At 41.9% G+C, this 22,176-nt stretch overlaps 2 protein-coding genes across 3 annotated transcripts; both read left to right on the forward strand.

Moving 5' to 3' along the window:
• Positions 1–577: 577 nt before the first annotated feature.
• LOC133517914 (nucleolar protein 10-like) lies at positions 578–8,344 on the forward strand. Its single transcript, XM_061851394.1, has 10 exons — positions 578–716; positions 807–1,067; positions 1,143–1,283; positions 2,579–2,787; positions 3,126–3,354; positions 4,153–4,279; positions 6,217–6,385; positions 6,475–6,709; positions 7,305–7,433; positions 7,870–8,344. The coding sequence occupies exons 1-10, from the start codon at positions 651–653 to the stop codon at positions 8,293–8,295; spliced, it is 1,992 nt and encodes a 663-aa protein (XP_061707378.1). The 5' UTR covers positions 578–650; the 3' UTR covers positions 8,296–8,344.
• A 907-nt stretch (positions 8,345–9,251) lies between these two features.
• On the forward strand, positions 9,252–17,588 carry LOC133517921 (uncharacterized). Of its 2 annotated transcripts, none has more exons than XM_061851403.1 (9): positions 9,252–9,381; positions 9,559–9,659; positions 9,952–10,026; positions 10,217–10,380; positions 10,946–11,147; positions 11,784–11,959; positions 13,583–13,772; positions 14,485–14,700; positions 16,411–17,588. In XM_061851403.1, exons 1-9 carry the CDS (start codon positions 9,318–9,320, stop codon positions 16,648–16,650), a joined length of 1,428 nt encoding a protein of 475 aa, XP_061707387.1. In that variant the 5' UTR covers positions 9,252–9,317; the 3' UTR covers positions 16,651–17,588. The 2 variants fall into 2 exon arrangements, with proteins under 2 accessions (XP_061707387.1, XP_061707389.1); XM_061851405.1 differs by having other exon boundaries at positions 13,592–13,772.
• Positions 17,589–22,176: the final 4,588 nt, after the last annotated feature.

Raw genomic sequence — 22,176 nt, forward strand, 5'->3', positions numbered from 1 at the left:
TGAACTGCATTATTTTGGTTTTGTTGTAGTTTATTTGGAGATTATGGTCAGTTAGCCAAGATTCTAATTTAGAAAGGGTACTATTAAGGTAAAATTTACAGTTACTAACGCTTGAGCACGGAAACACAACGGATATATCATCAGCAAACAAAACGCTTGGTGAATCTATAATTTTTGGTAGATCATTTATATAAATTAAAAACAATATGCACCCTAACACACTGCCTTGAGGTATGGACCTTTTAACGTTTATTATACTTGATCTGACCTTATTTATGTTTCCAGTTCTATTATCATAGTATTCGATTTCTACACATTGTACTCGGTTTTTGAGGTATGATGTATATTTCCTTAGATACACGATGCATCCATAAAGTAATGCATCACGGAAGACACATAATGCCTCGTGTTATTGGCAAACGTAGTGATTATATATTTATATATGGATTATAATTATGCTCTTTGTTATTGGCAAGATAAACTTATTTAAGCCATTTCTTAAACAGCTCCTTCGCTGTTTGAGTATTTCAAACAGTGTGTACAGTATTTGTCTGTATTTAATTTATGACAGTGACAGATGAAGGAAGTATAAACATGGTCATGCCGTGTAACCTAAAGTAGAAATAAAAATATAATAATACTTATAAAAAATGCAAGTGCTTGAAATTGATAATGTTAAGATTTTCAATCTTAGCGCTGGAAAATCTTTACCAGATGTAAGTTTACTGAAGATGTTGTTAATGTGATTGGAAACAAGCACACGCAAATCATGGTATTTATTTGTGCACATATTGCTGTTCTTTCAGTGGTTAACTGAACGAAAGAAGCGAGCGTTACTGAAAAAAAATGTAGACCTTCGAAGAAGAATCGAACTCATCCAAGAGTTCGATATGCCAGGTGTCAGTACCAGCATAAGGGCATCTAAAGATGGACAATATATAATGGCAACAGGCATTTATAAACCAAGAATAAAATGTTTTGATGTCAATAATTTATCTCTGAAGTTTGAGCGCTGTCTTGATTCTGAAGTGGTTACATTTGAAATATTGAGTGATGACTATACAAAGGTATGTTTCTGTATACTATTGGCAGTGTTTTATATTCTTAAATATATGAATATTAATTACTTATTTCTATTTCAGATTGTCTTCTTACAATGTGACAGATATGTAGAATTTCATGTTGGGCATGGTCGCCATTACAGATTGAGGGTTCCCAAATTTGGCAGAGACATTGCTTATCATCGACCCTCATGTGATCTCTTTGTTGTTGGAGCATCATCTGTAAGTGAACTATTCCATTTTTTTCACCAAAAGTTTATATCATACTTTAGCTAGACTATTAAAATTGGTATTGTTTTTACTTGTATGTGTGTAAATATATCATTAGACTTTGTTATTGAAGTTTTCAGTTACTTTAATTTGGTTTCATAACTTTAACTCATCCTTTGACATAGGTTTCCTCCATTGCTTTCCATTTATTTCTTTCCTCGCTGTTTGCATCCATTTACCTCGTCCAATTCTACTTAAATCATCTGACCATCTCAACTTTTTATTATATGTAGGGCACCACTCTACAAGGTCCTTTGTCCATTTATCCAGGTTTTCTCTCATCATGTGGTCTGTCCAGCCCCAATTTGTTCTTTTATTATTTTAGTTATTGTTTTTGATCTGTAAGTGACTATTCCATTTTGTTCACCTAAAGTTTATATCTTACTCTAGCTAGACTATTAAATGGTATTGTTTTTGCTTGTATGTGTGTGAATAATTAGGTAATATTATTTTTATTATTCTATGGCGACTGACTGACTTTTTCCTAATTTTTCTAATTCTCTAACTATTTATGCTAATGTCTTAATTTCAATTTTGTTATTTTTCAATGCTTAGATTTGACACATTATATTTGCACGCTTGCTTGCAAGCAAAATACACATTGTACCTGAATAGTCCTAACACCTTATGTTACTGTATTTTTGCAAATAAATAAATAAATGATTGATTGATTGATTAATTTTATGTTCAGGGGCTTTCCAGAAAGGTGTCAGGTATGTGACAATTTTTTAACACTTCTCACGAAGCTAAGAAGTCATTATTTGGTATGATAACTTAGCTTTAAATTCAACAGTTATATATCAGATTTGTGCAGGTTATTAAGGTAGTTGCCAAAGTAGACCTTTTTGTGGAATGCCCCTAACAGTCAGGTACAACATTCGGTTTTAACAATATATTATATATGTGATTTTGTTATTTACTAATCCAGTGGTGGGAAAACTTCCTTCATGAGAGGCCAGAAAGTTTTAATTTCAGAGGGCCAGAATTGCAGCATAATGCTTTTTTATTATTTTGCTGGCCATATGAAGTGGTTTTTTGTTTTCTTTGAAAGGACCACATAAAATCCTTTTCGGACCTTACTTAGCCCACCACCGTAACCACCATTTGCCACAAAACTAACTGGCGACTGAGATCATAATGTTATCTCCTTTACACTTGTTAAGACCAACCAAGAGTGAAAGAGACGGCATTATGACCTGACTCACCACTTAGTTTTACTGCAAGTATAATCCTATTTTTTATTTTAGGAAATTTACAGATTAAACTTAGAAGTTGGCCAGTTCTTGGCACCATATGTTACAAAAGCCCATGAAATAAATTGTTCAGCAGTTAGTGAAGATCATGGCTTGCTTGTGGTGGGCACAGAGAGTGGGCATGTGGAGGCTTGGGATCCACGAACAAAGTCCAGGCAGGGCATACTGGACTGTGCCTTACATTGCACAGACTCGGAATACAGGTATAACCACTACAGAGTTATTTTATATGATTAATATAATGTATTATATCAAAATATATTCAATAATATTAAAAATACATTGAAAATTACACATTGCAACATTCCAGGTTTTTATAGAACCCTATAAATACCAAGATATAATATTTGCCTAAATGTAATGAGATGCACATAAGAATGTATATATACAGTAGAACTAACACTAAAGTGTACATTTGTCACCAATGTCTTCCTGTGAAAAAATTGCTTCCAAAAATTTATCTAACTTGCAAATAAATTTTAATCAAGGTGATTTTTGTCTTGGACCTAGATAGTTAACTTGAATGTTGTTCTGTTTTCAGAAATGAAAGTTTACCTGTCATTACATCCGTAAGATTTGATGGACCACTGAGAATGGGAGTAGGGACAAGCACTGGCCATGTCCTTCTGTACGACATCAGATCCAGCAAGCCTCTTTTAGTCAAGGATCACATGAATGGCCTGCCAATTAAAAATATACAGTTCCATGAATCTAAGGAATATGTGTATTCAATGGATTCTACTGTTGTTAAAATATGGGATAAGAATACTGTAAGTTGCTGAATAATGAAATCATTTAATATACAAGTTTGTATACAATAAATACAAATGTAAAGAAATTGACGTACAAAAAATTTAAACATAAGTATAGGAAATAAAAATCTAGTTTGTTATTGTCACATAGCTTTGAATACATTTGTATTCGTCCTTAATAACACAGTTTAAAACAGAATAAATTTAATATTTAACCCTTTGACCGCTAAATACGTCAACTGATGCCCGCGGCTATAACAAACTATTAACCATTGAGCATTCCGACAAGTCTTACAATGACGCGCCGCATACGATAGGCGTGGCGTTCATAGGGGTACGACACCCTTCCCAATATTATTATTCTAGATTTTATGATAATGTCATGATTTCTTAATAATAATACTAAATAGTGTAAGCAAATATGAATTTTACGTTGGCAACATTCCGATAATACCTAAATTAATGTGAGAGTAATGGGTAATGTTTCATGACTTACCTGGCAACACGTTAGTTAGGAAGTGGTAGGGGTAAGCGGAAGCTAAGGAGAGTGTTGTACAGACTCGTTCACTTGGATTGGGGAAGTCAAAGAGACGACATCTTGATGGTAACGGGTTGAGCAAAGTTAAAGAGGCACTTCCATTTTATAATTAGAGCAATGGGATATATTTCTAATAATTATTATCTAGATAGAAAATCAAATATATAAAAAAAAAAAAATTAGACTAGACAAACCCAGGTTTATCTTTTTAGAATCTGGATCTTAAAATTTTACAACTATGCAATTTTTACTATCTAATTAGTACATTTTTGTTCAAGGGCAAGCAATATACAAGCATTGAATCATCAGCTGACTTTAATGACCACTGCATCATTCCCAATACTGGACTAAGTATGATGGCAGTGGAAGATCAGAAGATGCAAGTTTACTACATTCCATCACTAGGTAAATTAGACTTCACATTATCATAAAATAGACATGTCGCGCACAGTCAACAGCAGATATATGGAATAGCCGAATAGAGATGTTTCCTGTATTCAATAGTACATTACGATACAAGTGCGAAAAATAGGAAACTCGAAACAAGTGGCGATACATTAAAACACGACCGAAGGGAGTGTTTTAAATCGACACGAGTTGCGAATTACCTATTCGCACATGTATCGTACAACGTTTTACAGTACATATGACCCTTTAAATGTTCGACACAGTAACGTAATATGCTAATTTTCGCACTAGTGCGGTAAAGTAGCACCATATATGTACTGTAATAGTACATTACGATACAAGTGCGAAAAATAGGAAATTCGAAACGACTGGCGATAAATTAAAACACGATCGAAGGGAGTGTTTTAAATCGACACGAGTTGCGAATTACTTATTCGCACATGTATCGTACAACGTTTTACAGTACATATGGCCCTTTAAATGTTCGACAAAGTAACGTAATATGCTAATTTTCGCACTAGTGCGGTAAAGTAGCACCATATGTACTGTAATAGTACATTACGATACAAGTGCGAAAAATAGGAAATTCGAAAAGAGTGGCGATAAATTGAAACACGATCGAAGGGAGTGTTTTAAATCGACACGAGTTGCGAATTACCTATTCGCACATGTATCGTACAACGTTTTACAGTACATATGGCCCTTTAAATGTTCGACACAGTAACGTAATATGCTAATTTTCGCACTAGTGCGGTAAAGTAGCACCATATGTACTGTAATAGTACATTACGATACAAGTGCGAAAAATAGGAAATTCGAAACGAGTGGCGATAAATTAAAACACGATCGAAGGGAGTGTTTTAAATCGACACGAGTTGCGAATTACCTATTCGCACATGTATCGTACAACGTTTTACAGTACATATGGCCCTTTAAATGTTCGACACAGTAACGTAATATGCTAATTTTCGCACTAGTGCGGTAAAGTAGCACCATATGTACTGTAAAATAAATTTCTTAACACGATGTCCAAAATAAAGCACCAGAAAAATATTAGAAAAATCTAGAACAGCAGTTATTTTTTGTCACAATTTCTTTTGAACGTGCCAGCTCTTCTCGAGCCTGCTGGTATTGTAAGAGACGATGGTAAGAGACCGGACGGAATGTCACTAATTCCGTGGAAGATGGGACGGGTGCTGGAGTGGGACGCCACATGTGTAGACACCCTAGCCCCGTCTCATCTCCACGGCACAACTGCAAAAGCTGGCGCGGCGGCAGAGGCAGCCGAAAAATTAAAAAAGATCAAATATCCAAATATATAAATGTCTCGGCCCCGAATACGATTTCGTACATTTTGGCGTCGAGAGCCTTGGCCCGTGGAGTCCGAATGCGTCTACACTATTCAAGGATTTAGCCAAAAAATTAGCAGACGCTACCGGTGATCGTAAGCTGGCAGCTTCCTCGCACAGAGAATAAGTATTGCGATACAACGAGGAAATGCTGCCAGCATCTACGGCACCACGCCGCAGGGGGATAGTTTTTAATTATTTATTTTAAGATTAGTTTTATTTATTTTTAGATTTAGATTTTAAGTTTTATATGTATTATGTTGTTGTGTTTGTTCCGAATAAATTGTTTATTTCTTTTTAATTAATCAGATATAAATGTAGAGTTGGTATGTACTTCGACCGTGACATCACTTGTTCTGTTTTTCGTTTAAATTCTATAGTGGCTAATCATTAATATAGTTTGAAAAAAAAAAGGAACTGATTTGACTAGTCAGGCAAATATCCTTTGATATTGAGTTTCTTACACAAGAAAATAAGAATCGCTCTCTGACAACGAATTTTTATGTGTGTTATCCTGCACTGAACGTCGAAATTTTATTTATGTTATGTTTTCAATTTTCTCATATCTAACTTTTTTAAACGTAGGCCCTGCTCCAAGATGGTGTGCATTCCTAGATAACTTGACAGACGAATTAGAGGGAGAAGGAAAACAGACTGTCTATGATGATTACAAATTCGTGACCAAACAAGAACTGGAGTCTTTGGGATTGGACCATCTTCTTGGCACAAATCTTTTGAGGGCATACATGCATGGGTAAGTTTTTTTAATAAATTATGATTCGAAATCAACTGCATAAAACTTATGTTATTTAGGAGTTTTATTAAACATTGGACACATTTTAGATACTTTGTTGATGTGCGACTTTACAAGAGAGCCAAGTCAATAGCAGATCCATTTGCGTTTGAAGAATACAAGAAACGTAAAATTAGAGAGAAAATCGAACAGGACAGGCCATCAAGAATTAAAATTGAAGACAACTTACCTAAAGTCAATAGGGAGTTGGCGTCCAGACTTATGGAGGATGAAGGTAGAAAGAAGAAGAACCCATCCAATCTTCTTAAAGATAACCGTTTCAAGGCAAGTTTTATTATATTACAATAAATAAATAAATATTATTGGACATTATTATACAAATTGACTAAGTCCCACAGTAAGCTCAATAAGGCTTGTGTTGAGGGTACTTAGACAACGATATATATAATATATAAATATTTATAAATACTTAAATACATAGAAAACACCCATGACTCAGGAACAAATATCCATGCTCATCACACGAATAAATGCCCTTACCAGGATTTGAACCCGGGACCATCAGCTTCGTAGGCAGGGTCACTACCCACTAGGCCAAACCGGTCGTCAAACAATTACATAGCATTTTTAAATAATATGAAAAAAAGGACAATACCTTTCCCGTAACTAAATGTATAATAATAACACTGATGAAATTAATTCAAGCGAGCGTTGCAAGCTCAGTTAGTTATCAGCGTGTTACTATACATATTTGATTAACACTAGGCCCCAGTATCGGGGTTAATACTTGTATGTAAGTAAATAACTAGGTATTTGCTACCCATAGATCTAGACATTAATAAGCGTAAGGACCTATTTTTAGTATGGTCGTCGTAACATCACGAAACCATCAATATAATGCTCATTATTTGATTTCCAGGCTATGTTTGAAAATCCTGACTTTGAAGTGGACAAGTCAGCTGAAGAGTACAGATTACTGAATCCGGTGCTATCCAGGCTGGATAAGGATAAAACGAAACCTAAAACAGCAGAAGTTGAGCCTATGGAGGTATGTATATATTCGTAACGCCCACTATACAAAATGTTGGCTAGGGAAATTTAAATCTACTTGTGTAGTTATTAAGTTTTAATTTATTTTCTTCGATTTTTTTTAACGTAACAAAGAAAACCAATATACAAAAGTATTTTTTTCAATATTTCTTTTAAGCGAAAGGATTTATTATTAAACAAAAAAAAACCCGACTGCATACAAATATTTTTGGAAAAGCTGACGCAGTCGGGTAAAAAGAGAATGGAATACAGTAAAATGTTTTAGATTTTACTTACTATTAAATCGATTCGGTTATTCACATGTACACAATAATAATTAAGTCTTTATTAAAATATTTTTAGGCTGTAACAATGATTTATGGTAGTGTTTCCTTTAGCCTTAATTCGTTGTCATAAATAATGTGTAATGTATTATAAAATAATGTTTTATTTAGGATGAACCGGAGGACAAAGACTCAGATAAGGAGCTTTATCAGTCTAGCGACGAAAGTTCGGACGACGACCGCACGTGGGTGAAAGAAGTGAAGAAACAACACAAGATAATCAGAAAGAAACACCAACACGAAGATGACGAAACAAAACACAAGGAAAAGGTATACGAATTCAGTGAAACAGCGAAAACAACTAATATCAAAACAATCACAAAAGTCAACAAGGCCAGCTTAGGAGATCGATTAGCAAAGGAGACCTTCTCAGCAACGGTCGCCGGTACAGGAGGAAACAGAGAGATGAAGTTCACAATGAGAGGCAAGAAATCAGAATCGGAAGCACAAAAGAAAATTAAGAAACACTATCAGGAGAGGAAACAGATTGTCAGAAGAACAGGATATTTAATGAAAAAGAAGCTACCTAAAATGTAGAATAGGTATCATGTTGCAAGGACGACTTTAATAAATTTAATATGTTGAACTTGTTTTTTTTTCTATTGATTATTTAGGGACTTAAATCACTTACATGATTGTACTATTTTTAGAATGATAATATCAGTGATTAAAATCTGCAATGTTGTTGGCTAAAATTCTAACGAAGATATTTAAGTACCGTCTGGGACTCTGGGCGTCTCATAAAAACAGATTGCATTCTTTCTCCATATTTATCTCTTTAGGGTTATCAGAGTTCAACCTTGATACAAAACCTTTGGTTTTATTTTTAATTTATTAGTCTTTTGATGACGTCTATACATATAATAGTAGTGTTGTACGATTATTAATCCAATTTGGATATATGTATTAAATAGGTATTATTGTATTCAATACCGAATCCACCTTGATACTTCCAAAAAAGACGTAACATATCTCAATATCTACAGTAGCGGCAAATAATCTATCATATTTTTCGGATACATTTTCATAATTTTTTTGGTATCTTCTCATAAACCACTTTAGCGATTTCGATGAAATTTACAATAACATAACAAATCGACAGTTCGATCAACCTAGGGTTCCGCATCGGCATTGTGCTGACGTGGCATATATAAATATGGTCGTGATGATGATTAAATTGTCATAAAGTATAATTTCACGAATTTACGAATGAATGCCTTAAAATAGCAATATGATTGTTTTTTTGCCGCTACTGTAAATATTAGAATATAAATCAACCCAGATGTAAGTAAAAACTTCGAATTAAGTACTATCTCACAGCCATTTAATATGACACTTAATTAAGAAAATTAGTCTGATTTGCTTCTGATTTCTGACCTTTAACTTTTGTTTTTACATTTATGTACTTAAATGTAACATAAAGGTTGCGCACCGCTGCATTTAAGTGCATTATTTTGACGTTATAAACAATTAACAAGTGCTTCGTTTGTTGCATCCTTTTTTAATATTTGAAATTTTCTCAGTGAGAAAGAGACAATGTTACATAATAAATAAATGTAATGACTGACTTAATAGCTCACAAGTACCATATGATGCACAATAATAATGGATCTTATGGCAGCGGTAAGTTACAATTACCTTCGTTTAATTAAATGTTGAAGCTTGTTTGTCGCCACAATGAGTGACTACCCTGTTATTATAATGTTAAAGTTATCTATTCGCATAATATGCACAATGGTAATTAAAGTGTAGATATGGGCAATAAACTGGATAATGTGAAATTTTCAAACGATTTCGTAGCGAGTGATCTACTGGACAGCCATGTGCTGGGGCGAGACAAGCTGGAGGAGCCCGCGATGGAGAGATCCACGAGGTCCAGCCTGGACGCCAACAGTGTTGACGTGAGTCAAGTATACTATGTGCATCTACCATACCATATAATTACGCTGTTTAACGACACTTTTTCTTTGCACTCAACGCTTTATCGAGTTTTAATGTCTTCCTGGTTCAAGTCCATTTTAATTTCAGTTCAGTTTTTTTTAATTGAGCTTGAGTGCGTAGCTTCAATGAAAATGCAAGATGTAAGCAGCTATTCTTCAGTGTTGATATCTAACGTACTACTTTTAGGGGCGTTTCCATAAAATAGTACCTGTTGTAGGGTTTGATTTATTTTACACGATATAATTATTTCAGATCGGTGAAATAACTGAATCTCCAGATACTGAGTATATGAGTACGTCTGCTATTCTACACTATTGTAAATCTAAGGTTAGTAATTATCATTTCTAATTTCTTACCTGTAGATCTAAATGTATGTTGTTATTTATAGAAACATTTGGACACCGTTTTGACATTTCATAGGGAGAAATTTGATTTTTACAGAAACTAGCCAAGTATTATATTAATAACTAAAGTATTCGTAGAATCCTTATTTAACATAATATTGTTTTAATTTCAGATATTGCTTCCGTATCTTAAGCTTTTAACAATAATGGGATTGCGTCCAGTCGTCGATTCCTCGAATTCCTCAAGAGTCTCCATATGTTTGTCACACTTCCATTCTGCGCAAGTTGCAGTATTTATGTGTTTAGGATACATTCTTCAGTATATGGCATGTTTCAGGTAAGGTTTACAAAATTATATAATTTTAAATACTTATCTATACGACTTTTTCTAACCCACTTTACGAGTATGTAATTCAAATAGGTACCTATCTTTACTCTTTAATAGATGTGCATGAAAAAGTCTTATTACAAAATTTTAAGATTTAAATTCGAATACTAAGTGGTCCCCAGTATACTTATAAAAAGTAGCCAATGATATACCTTGTCTGCGCCCATGGGCTACGACGTCCACTTGCTTCCTGTAAGGCCGTACGATGTATGATGATGATGAACCTCAATAAGACTTGTGTGTGTGTACTAGTCGACGGTATATATAAGATATAGTTATATAAGTATTTACATAGAAAACTTCCGTAACTCAGGAACAAATATTTGTGATAAATAAATGTCCTTATCCTTACTAGAATTCGACCCTGTGATCTCCTGCTTAGGCAGAGTCACTACCGATTAGGCTGTAAGGCCGTCAAAGTTTACGAATTTTCAGTTTATAGCGTGTCCATCGTCGTGTAAAAAAAATATATAATATACTTTTTTATTACAATGTCGTTGTTCGTTAATTCCAGACGAGACCGAGGTTTCTGCTACAAGCTGGTGCCGCTGGCGCTGGAGTCCTCACTAGAGTACGAGACGTACAAGCAAGTGTGCTACGGGAACGTGACGCTGACGTACGTCGGGCCCAGCGTACTGCACTTCCTGGGGTTCCTCTACGCTCTCTATTTGTTTAGAATATCCGATAATGAGCAGCTCCAGAATCTTATGGAAAGGGTAAGATTCGTTCACATTTATATACAAATTGTTAAGTTAGAATGGCGGAAAAATGCCATAACGATTGTCATGATTTATTTATGTTTACATTAAAGATAGCAGTTGAGTATTAATTTAAATATGCAACATTGGATTACCCCGATAAATACAGGGGCAGTTGGGAAAATAACATTATACTAGGTACTGGCAACACGGTAGGTAGTGGGGAGACGGATCAGGTTGGACAGGCTCGTTCACTTGGGTCGAGGCAGTCAAACAGAACACATTGTGAAGGATCGATCTGATCAGAGTACCTTTTGGAGGAGTGTACAGGTTTTTAAAGGGTCGACAACGCGCATCTAACACCTCTGGAGTTGCAGGCGTCCATAGGCTACGGTGACGGCTTACCATCAGGCGGGCCGTAGGCTTGTTTGCCACCGACGTGGTATTAAAAAAAACCTGCAAGTACCTCGATTGTTGTATTAGTAATTGTTAGAGTAACCATACGACAATAATCTTCACACGATGTAGCCAATGTTTTTTCACTTGGAAATGTAGCAATTCATAAAATTACACTTTTTGAAGCATTTGAGCTTGCATTGACCAATTAATTAACACGCCATTGAGTAGTATTTATTTGTTGAATCTATTTTCCAGGTATTTCTGCTATCGTCGTATACACAGCAGGGCATGGCCTCTGCCAACCCAAAGCGGCTCTTACGTCTGCTGTGGGCGTTCATCATACTGAGTGTGTTGTGGATGTGCCTGTCGCTCTGTTCGGTCAACCTGATGATGGCTGAGGGTACTATTATGTTTCGGTGGATGGAAGAAAGGTAATTTTTATATGAATCTATATTATATAGCTATCTGTCCGATCGAACACAGAACGTGAAGTACGGACCCTATATATCCGAGATTTACGGCTCGCGTTCCGGCATTAGTCAAGGGTCTAACTTGGGATCATTCCTCTTTGTACTGCTCATAAATGACTTGCCATTAGAAGTGCACTTTTGTTTGCAGACGACGTAAAGCTAATAAGATCGGTCGAAAGCGAGAAGGATTGTCAGGAATTACAGGTAGATGTCGACGCGGTCTACCGTTGGAGCCTCAAAAACAAATTATATTTTAACTCGAGTAAGTGCGAGACCTTTTCGCGATCGCGTGGTCCTATTGAGTACGAGTATGCCATCGGTGATGTTTGTATAGCGCGGTCGGCCCGCGTCCGTGATCTAGGTGTGCTCTTCGACCCTGCACTTTCATTTCGCGATCATGTTCACGCAGTGACTGATGCGGCGTACAAGAGGCTCGGATTAGTTTTGCGTAATTCTGGGTCCCTGAGCGTTTACGCCACTCGCGTGCTCTATACTGCACTCGTCCGGAGTTTGCTGTAGACGAATTCTGTAGTCTGGAGTCCGCATGAGAATAAATATATTCTTATGTTGGAACAGGTCCAGAAAATGTACCTAAGGGCTTTGTACAAGAGGATATACGTCTATTATCCTTACATGTACCCCACCTTGTTCTTACAGGGTCAACTAGGGTATGACTCCTTACAGTTGCGAAGGTCGCTCTCCTTAGCCAAGTTTATATTAGCAATCTTTAGAAATAAAATTGATAGTATAAAACTTGTCGAAGTCTGTGTGCGCCTGTTTGTACCTAACCAATACACCCGCGCGCGACGGCACCCGCTGCTGGCGGGGCGGGGGGCGCGGCGCGCGGGCGGGCGCACGCGCAGGCGCCGGTCGCGCGCGCTCACGCACTGCTCAACTCCCTGCTCGAGGCGCTGCCACAGTGCGATTTGTTAGTGAGTGCGATGGGGCGAGTGATAATGGAATGCAAGAGGATATTAGAAAGAGAGATGCCTGAGAGTACTATACCGTTATGAATTCCTGTGTCTTAGCTGCTCATGTGTTATTGCTTTATAATGTTAATGCTTTATGTTGTTAATGTGTTCCAATCTGTGCCGCTTTGGCAAGTTTGGCATTAGCTGTAAGGCGCAATTTGTTATTTGAAATAAATAAATAAATAATAATAAATAATATTACAATTTAACACTAGGTACACAAAAAAAAGAAGGCACGAAATGTCATACATCTGTCCAACCTGCGTTCATCGATGGAACAAGATAAGCGAGATTTAAACGCTGGTAAATGCGTTCTCTTTTAAAAAATGTCGCGAAACAATCAGCGAGCAAATTCTTTTCAATATTGTTAGTACCCCTGTGACCTATTTGGTAGACTGATTTTACCTCCATTCTAAAAAAATACAATTACCATAGTATTCTACCGTTTTACCCCCGGTTTTGGAACGGGTGCAAAAGACATTCGTATTTCCACGATATGAGTAACGGATAAAAATAGTATAAATTTAGTGGGTAAATATTAAGATATAGTGAAATAATAAAACTTTCAATTTAGACCGTTTTCGAAGAGAAACAAGTACCTAATTAATATTAGTGTTTTCAGTTCAAAACAAACCCTATTAATCCTGAAGATCCTGCTGGTAGCATGCACGCTGGTCCACGACATGGTGCAGGCGACCATCATCACGAGCTACTGCCTGCAGGCGCAGCTGCTGCAGGCGCACCTCATGTACCTCAAGGAGCGGCTGCTCAACAGATCCACCACGCCACTCAACTGGATGCGAGTGAGTCCCTACTCAACGTTATTACATTAAATCAATATGCTACAATAAAGTGAACATGTTCGTGTGACGGTTGATGATTATTTTACTTTATTTCCTCGCATGTTTGGAGAAAAGCACTATATATGCCTCGGCAGGAACAGCAATTCGTGAATTCGTCTTTTTTCGAAAAATCGAAACTCATCCACGAATTGCCATTTCCCGGCCTCTGCAATAATGTACTAATTTTCAAAGTAGCAACCCGGCCCGGTTTCGCACGGATACCTATAAACTTAACAAAGTATATAGCGTATAAAAATCCGTTCAGTAATTTTTGGGTTAATCGCAAACATATAGACAGACAGACGCGGCGGGAGACTTTGTTTTATAAGATGTGGTGACTATGTTGGCGGAACACGCAAAAAAATGAACACAAAAAAGCGCTGCTCGTCATTAAATAACGACGTGCTATTCGCTCCGTGCATGACTGTGGCGCCGCCCTAGTGGGTGTGGGATATATTGCTTATTTGACAGTTGACAGCTGCCAAATAGTATCAAGATGTCGTCCCACGAAAGTTCATATTTTCACCACGCAGCTGTTTTCGCTTGTGATTCACCCACCACCAACTTCGGACACAGGACATAATGTCATTTGAACCACGATCCTACTTAAATGTCCGAAGATGTTCTTGTCGTTGTTCATATCCTGCGGTAATGAGACACATTATTATTACAGGAGATCGCAGAGTTCCAGAAGCTCCTCAAGTATCTGAACGACGACCTGGCGCCGGCGGTGTGCCTGTTCACGATCGTGAACATCTCGTGGGTGGCGTCGGGCGCCATGTGGATGTACAGCCTGGACAAGGTCGACACGCAGACGGAGCCCATCGTCGGCATCAGTCTGCTCAACTTGCTGTTGTGGGTCTCGGCGGCTATCGTGCCCTTTATACAGGTACACACTTTGTCAAAGGACCATGGGCAACTTTGAATGGAGCTTGGTCCAAAAACCAACAGAAACGAGAGTTAGGTAATTAGATAGATCTATGTCCTTTATTTCGTTCAATGGGCACCAAGCGAAATTCCATTGCAGAACTAAGTTATTTGCATTTTAGTCAAAATGTCATCACCCTTATTACCTAGGCAATATAGCCCAAGTAAGTAAATTAATTGCTGCAGGGTAGATGTACGCGCACCGCTGCGAGCGCGGCAAGCCATTTGCCGCGCTCGCCCAGCGGTGGACTCTATTGCCTAGGTAATAAGGGTCATGACATTTTGACTAAAATACAAATATCAATTCTGCAATGGAATTCCGCTTGGTGTCCATAGAACGAAATGAAGTATATATGTATAAATACCTATCTAATGACCTAATTCTCAACTCTGTTGGTTTTCGGCCCGTTTTGACGCATAGTCCTTTAACATCAAGTCACAAAATGTATGCCACGTTTTAATTAATCTACTTTAGCTGTCAAATCTGCGGCTACGATGATTTGCACTACTTTAAGTTTTTTAGTATTCGTTGTTGGTAACTAATTTTGACCGCGGCCGGCAAAACGTCCCACTTTGTCGCTTGCCATAAAGACGAGATTTGCTTGTATCTTTATACGAATAACCTGTCAAGGCATACTTATGGCAAGCGACAAAGTGGGACGTTTTGCCGGCCGCGGTCACAATTATCAAGTCTATCTTTGGTAACCTGCTAAAGCCCAGCCGTATAAAGAGGAACATTTAAAACTTGCTCGTGAAATGTTAACATACAGTGTACCTATTAAATACAGTTGATGTTGCAGTATTTAAAAATTAAACTAATTTATACAACTGCAATACTCTGTGTTCAAATTGAAAACGTTTTAAATTTTGTTGAACTACTACAAGTATTTTGTACCTCGGGCAGTGGGCCGTAAGAGCGTAAAATACAGACTAAACTCTTCCTTCTTTAACTTCTTCTTCTTTTTCTTCTTTCTTTAACTTGTCCTGTTAGTATGTATGGCACAAATCTTGCAAGTTAAATTTGACCCACTTCCTGGTTTTCGATGAAGCTGAAAATTTGCATACATATGTAAGTCGGGTGACAATGCAATATTATGGTACCATCGAGCTGATCTGATGATGGAGACAGGAGGTGGCTATATGAACTCTGTGCAAAACAACGCAACCTAATGGTTTTTGGGTTTGCTTTGGTCTCGGACCGTCTAGAACGCAAAATTACTAGTGAAATATTTTGCCTATATCCCTTTTAGTCTACATCGCAAACGGTCTAGAACACAAAATGACCACTTATAGGTAGGTTAGGTTAGTTAGTTATCTTTTAATGGCCGAAGGCCAAACCGCACAGTAATAGGAGCCCCGCGGTAGCGGGGCTCCGTCGACATCGCTAACGTAAAGGTAAATCGACGATACGTAGATAAATAAAGGTCTAAATAATTGTAGTCATTTTGTGTTCTAGGCCGTTTGCGATGTAGACTAAAAGGGATATAGGCAAAATATTACACTTGTTATTTTGTGTTTTAGACAGTCCGAGACCAACCCTTTAAAATTGTCTCGATGAGTATTAGTTGCCTGTGGAAAGAAAAGTACAGTCAGCGATAAAAGCTTGTACCAAAAACTTATTATATTATAATTATATTCTTTCTACATAAAGCTATTATTTGTCGTCTTTCAGGCAGCGCGCCTCTCAAAAGAGTGCCGGCGGACAGAGAGCGTAGGCCACGAGCTCTGCGTCCGTCCGTTCCTGCATCAAGACACGCCGCACGAGGACGTCGCCGCCGTGCTCATGTATTCCACGACTCTGCGACTGCGCGCCAAGTTGTTCCACCATCCTGTCGCCGGCCGATATCTCTGGCTAGTGCTCACAATCACACTGGTTGGGCTGTTCTCGCTGGGCATGTGCCATTATATATAACGATAACGGCACGGCCATCCTGCTATTGGTCACGTCCCACTGGTACTCAGAATCAGAATTAAAGACTTGCGAGCGTGTGTTTAATAAGATTACCGCGTTACGGGAGCTCCGGCTACTGTTCATAATCACACTCTTTTTCTCTCTGGTCAGTCAGCAGCAGAAGTGGCTACGCTGGCCGTGTTCTAAGTTCTAACAAATCTCTACACACTTATTCTCTTAATAATTTTTAACATATTGCCCAATTACCTGTTTCTGCTGCTGACTGGATGTGCCATTCAGAACTGCTACCTATGGCTAGCCGCTATCGGCTTTGAACACTTCATAATATATACAAACCTTATCAAGTCTGGTTAGCTAACCGAAATTATTTTAGTTAATGATATCAGCTATTTTTAACCTTTTAACCGCCGTCGTCTGATATATAAGGCACATAATATCCAGCTCATTTGCCGCAGTCTGATAAATAAGAGAAAACTTTGTGTAACTTCGTACCGGCGACGACACGAGCACGCTCGATGAAAGATTCTAAGCGTTAACCTTTTGACCGCCAAAGACGTCATATGTCGCGCGCGGCTACAGCCCAATATCAACCTTCATGCGTACCGACAAGGTTCACGATTACGCGCCGCGTATGATAGGCGTGGCGTCCAAAAGGTTAAAAGGGTAGAATTCTTTCTCTAGACTGAAATGGAAATACTCTGAACTGGTTTGAGTTCGGACTTGCCTATGTTTAATTATAAAATTAGAAATCTAGTTAAATAAATAGATTTAGTATGGATTGTGAGTCCTCTGGCTGGATTCCATTATTGTTAATTTTAAAAGAATGAATGAATATATTTTTTGAAAATGACCAAAAGGTTTTGGTGTACATTAAATGTAACTTAACCTAATGTTTTGTAATGTCAATGAAATAATAAAATGCATTTGATTAAATTAAACATACATTTATTTAAATCAACATTGTTTTTTGGCACTAGAACTATTAAACTAAGTAAACTTAACAGTACGTAATTGTAATTAGGCTATGCGCATGTAGAGGATACACATAAATATGTATCTACAAAATAACACTTTCTAAAAATTAATATATAATATGAAATAAAGTCTTCATACTAGGCGCACATAATTACATTAAGTAGACTAGAACGACTAGGATAGACGCCTACCCTAACAATTAGTTAAATTAGCTTTCGAGATCAAACAAAATAGAACTTTGGATAATACAAATAATGGTAGCACAATCGGAATAGAGCAAACCTCGAAATTTCTTGGACAGTCCTGAAATTTGGTATGTAAATTAAAGGTCCCTTATTCATGTCCATACCATTTGATATTTGGGGACCTCGAGGACTCTTTTCTTTAATAAAACAAGTGTAAAAAGGTTGTGAAGGACAAAAGGAATCTACCGATATGTCATTTTTCCGGTCCGGCCATTCCTAAGCTACAGGGTGTACTGAATCATCAGTACTTAAACCCATAACCCTACTTTCTGGTGAAGTTGCAGTCAAGTAAAATGTTGATATAGGGGTAGATCATGTACAAATGTGTACAAGTGGAATTCATATTCCTCCGAGATTCCTATGTGTGTATGTGTCCGCTGGAAATGTATATACGCTAAACCTAGATTCAGCAAGTATTTTCTATAACAAGATGTATTTTTTCGCAAAGATATCTAAGACTTTTTTTGTGTAGAATTTAATAAGCTTTAATGTTTTCCTAGATGACGTAGATTTTGAGTAAAACGCGAATTTCTCCAGGATGGTACACATTTTCCAAGATGGCTGCGATTCCTCGAGGTCCCCAAATGTCAAATGATATGGACATGAATACGGGGTCTTTAATTTACATACATACCAAATTTCAGGGCTGTCGAAGAAATTTCGAGGTTTGTTCTATTCCGATTGTGCTATGGTTACACAGGTGTGTCTGCAACATTGTTGTTACATTATTTAATTAATGAAACCTTACAATTTGTTGGTCTTGTAACCCGCTTTTCTAAAATAGTAATATACCATAAGTTATGGGGCGTATTCGTTGAATTAATTTTATTATTCAGTAGTCTCACCCGCGGCAATAGGTCACGAACTATTTTTACTGAATTCCAAAAATAATTGTTGTATTTGCTATGCTTTACTTGCTAATTAGTCTTGCTTAAAAAATCGTAGTAATTAACAGTTAAAGACCACCTGCATGATTTTTCACAAATAACTAAAAATTTAAAATTAAATAATCGAAATCTGGCCCTCGCAAATGAATGAATTCGCCAGCGGTGAAATACCGCCTTACTAGCGCGCTGTACTATCATCAACTCAGTTAAATAATGTTACCATCAGGCAGGCCGTATGCTTGTTTGCCACCGACGTAGTATAAAAAAAAAAAAAAAACCACACATGAAGCTTACTGCAAGGAGATAAAGGAAATGTGTCGGCAGCTAGTCTCGGTCCTGCAGCGCGTGCCGCGCGAGCTGCGCGCCCCACCAGGAGTGCACGTCGCTGAGCGCCGGCTGCTCTTCACTGCGGATGTGTCGGCAGCTAGTCTCGGTCCTGCAGCGCGTGCCGCGCGAGCTGCGCGCCCCACCAGGAGTGCACGTCGCTGAGCGCCGGCTGCTCTTCACTGCGGATGTGTCGGCAGCTAGTCTCGGTCCTGCAGCGCGTGCCGCGCGAGCTGCGCGCCCCACCAGGAGTGCACGTCGCTGAGCGCCGGCTGCTCTTCACTGCGGATGTGTCGGCAGCTAGTCTCGGTCCTGCAGCGCGTGCCGCGCGAGCTGCGCGCCCCACCAGGAGTGCACGTCGCTGAGCGCCGGCTGCTCTTCACTGCGGATGTGTCGGCAGCTAGTCTCGGTCCTGCAGCGCGTGCCGCGCGAGCTGCGCGCCCCACCAGGAGTGCACGTCGCTGAGCGCCGGCTGCTCTTCACTGCGGATGTGTCGGCAGCTAGTCTCGGTCCTGCAGCGCGTGCCGCGCGAGCTGCGCGCCCCACCAGGAGTGCACGTCGCTGAGCGCCGGCTGCTCTTCACTGCGGATGTGTCGGCAGCTAGTCTCGGTCCTGCAGCGCGTGCCGCGCGAGCTGCGCGCCCCACCAGGAGTGCACGTCGCTGAGCGCCGGCTGCTCTTCACTGCGGATGTGTCGGCAGCTAGTCTCGGTCCTGCAGCGCGTGCCGCGCGAGCTGCGCGCCCCACCAGGAGTGCACGTCGCTGAGCGCCGGCTGCTCTTCACTGCGGATGTGTCGGCAGCTAGTCTCGGTCCTGCAGCGCGTGCCGCGCGAGCTGCGCGCCCCACCAGGAGTGCACGTCGCTGAGCGCCGGCTGCTCTTCACTGCGGATGTGTCGGCAGCTAGTCTCGGTCCTGCAGCGCGTGCCGCGCGAGCTGCGCGCCCCACCAGGAGTGCACGTCGCTGAGCGCCGGCTGCTCTTCACTGCGGATGTGTCGGCAGCTAGTCTCGGTCCTGCAGCGCGTGCCGCGCGAGCTGCGCGCCCCACCAGGAGTGCACGTCGCTGAGCGCCGGCTGCTCTTCACTGCGGATGTGTCGGCAGCTAGTCTCGGTCCTGCAGCGCGTGCCGCGCGAGCTGCGCGCCCCACCAGGAGTGCACGTCGCTGAGCGCCGGCTGCTCTTCACTGCGGATGTGTCGGCAGCTAGTCTCGGTCCTGCAGCGCGTGCCGCGCGAGCTGCGCGCCCCACCAGGAGTGCACGTCGCTGAGCGCCGGCTGCTCTTCACTGCGGATGTGTCGGCAGCTAGTCTCGGTCCTGCAGCGCGTGCCGCGCGAGCTGCGCGCCCCACCAGGAGTGCACGTCGCTGAGCGCCGGCTGCTCTTCACTGCGGATGTGTCGGCAGCTAGTCTCGGTCCTGCAGCGCGTGCCGCGCGAGCTGCGCGCCCCACCAGGAGTGCACGTCGCTGAGCGCCGGCTGCTCTTCACTGCGGATGTGTCGGCAGCTAGTCTCGGTCCTGCAGCGCGTGCCGCGCGAGCTGCGCGCCCCACCAGGAGTGCACGTCGCTGAGCGCCGGCTGCTCTTCACTGCGGATGTGTCGGCAGCTAGTCTCGGTCCTGCAGCGCGTGCCGCGCGAGCTGCGCGCCCCACCAGGAGTGCACGTCGCTGAGCGCCGGCTGCTCTTCACTGCGGATGTGTCGGCAGCTAGTCTCGGTCCTGCAGCGCGTGCCGCGCGAGCTGCGCGCCCCACCAGGAGTGCACGTCGCTGAGCGCCGGCTGCTCTTCACTGCGGATGTGTCGGCAGCTAGTCTCGGTCCTGCAGCGCGTGCCGCGCGAGCTGCGCGCCCCACCAGGAGTGCACGTCGCTGAGCGCCGGCTGCTCTTCACTGCGGATGTGTCGGCAGCTAGTCTCGGTCCTGCAGCGCGTGCCGCGCGAGCTGCGCGCCCCACCAGGAGTGCACGTCGCTGAGCGCCGGCTGCTCTTCACTGCGGATGTGTCGGCAGCTAGTCTCGGTCCTGCAGCGCGTGCCGCGCGAGCTGCGCGCCCCACCAGGAGTGCACGTCGCTGAGCGCCGGCTGCTCTTCACTGCGGATGTGTCGGCAGCTAGTCTCGGTCCTGCAGCGCGTGCCGCGCGAGCTGCGCGCCCCACCAGGAGTGCACGTCGCTGAGCGCCGGCTGCTCTTCACTGCGGATGTGTCGGCAGCTAGTCTCGGTCCTGCAGCGCGTGCCGCGCGAGCTGCGCGCCCCACCAGGAGTGCACGTCGCTGAGCGCCGGCTGCTCTTCACTGCGGATGTGTCGGCAGCTAGTCTCGGTCCTGCAGCGCGTGCCGCGCGAGCTGCGCGCCCCACCAGGAGTGCACGTCGCTGAGCGCCGGCTGCTCTTCACTGCGGATGTGTCGGCAGCTAGTCTCGGTCCTGCAGCGCGTGCCGCGCGAGCTGCGCGCCCCACCAGGAGTGCACGTCGCTGAGCGCCGGCTGCTCTTCACTGCGGATGTGTCGGCAGCTAGTCTCGGTCCTGCAGCGCGTGCCGCGCGAGCTGCGCGCCCCACCAGGAGTGCACGTCGCTGAGCGCCGGCTGCTCTTCACTGCGGATGTGTCGGCAGCTAGTCTCGGTCCTGCAGCGCGTGCCGCGCGAGCTGCGCGCCCCACCAGGAGTGCACGTCGCTGAGCGCCGGCTGCTCTTCACTGCGGATGTGTCGGCAGCTAGTCTCGGTCCTGCAGCGCGTGCCGCGCGAGCTGCGCGCCCCACCAGGAGTGCACGTCGCTGAGCGCCGGCTGCTCTTCACTGCGGATGTGTCGGCAGCTAGTCTCGGTCCTGCAGCGCGTGCCGCGCGAGCTGCGCGCCCCACCAGGAGTGCACGTCGCTGAGCGCCGGCTGCTCTTCACTGCGGATGTGTCGGCAGCTAGTCTCGGTCCTGCAGCGCGTGCCGCGCGAGCTGCGCGCCCCACCAGGAGTGCACGTCGCTGAGCGCCGGCTGCTCTTCACTGCGGATGTGTCGGCAGCTAGTCTCGGTCCTGCAGCGCGTGCCGCGCGAGCTGCGCGCCCCACCAGGAGTGCACGTCGCTGAGCGCCGGCTGCTCTTCACTGCGGATGTGTC

Source organism: Cydia pomonella, chromosome 5 (assembly GCF_033807575.1).
Source record: "Cydia pomonella isolate Wapato2018A chromosome 5, ilCydPomo1, whole genome shotgun sequence".
In the NCBI taxonomy this organism is placed as follows: Eukaryota; Metazoa; Arthropoda; class Insecta; order Lepidoptera; family Tortricidae; genus Cydia; species Cydia pomonella.

What these genes read in the sequence shown, in the direction of transcription:
- LOC133517914 (XM_061851394.1), top strand. Translation starts at nt 651, where the DNA reads ATGCAAGTGCTTGAAATTGATAATGTTAAGATTTTCAATCTTAGCGCT. An exon ending in TTGTTGTTGGAGCATCATCT is followed by an intron (nt 1,284 to 2,578) that starts GTAAGTGAACTA and finishes TTTTTATTTTAG; the next exon opens with GAAATTTACAGATTAAACTT. An exon ending in TTAAAGATAACCGTTTCAAG is followed by an intron (nt 6,710 to 7,304) that starts GCAAGTTTTATT and finishes TTTGATTTCCAG; the next exon opens with GCTATGTTTGAAAATCCTGA.
- LOC133517921 (XM_061851403.1), top strand. Translation starts at nt 9,318, where the DNA reads ATGACTGACTTAATAGCTCACAAGTACCATATGATGCACAATAATAAT. An exon ending in CAGTATATGGCATGTTTCAG is followed by an intron (nt 10,381 to 10,945) that starts GTAAGGTTTACA and finishes CGTTAATTCCAG; the next exon opens with ACGAGACCGAGGTTTCTGCT. An exon ending in CTATCGTGCCCTTTATACAG is followed by an intron (nt 14,701 to 16,410) that starts GTACACACTTTG and finishes GTCGTCTTTCAG; the next exon opens with GCAGCGCGCCTCTCAAAAGA.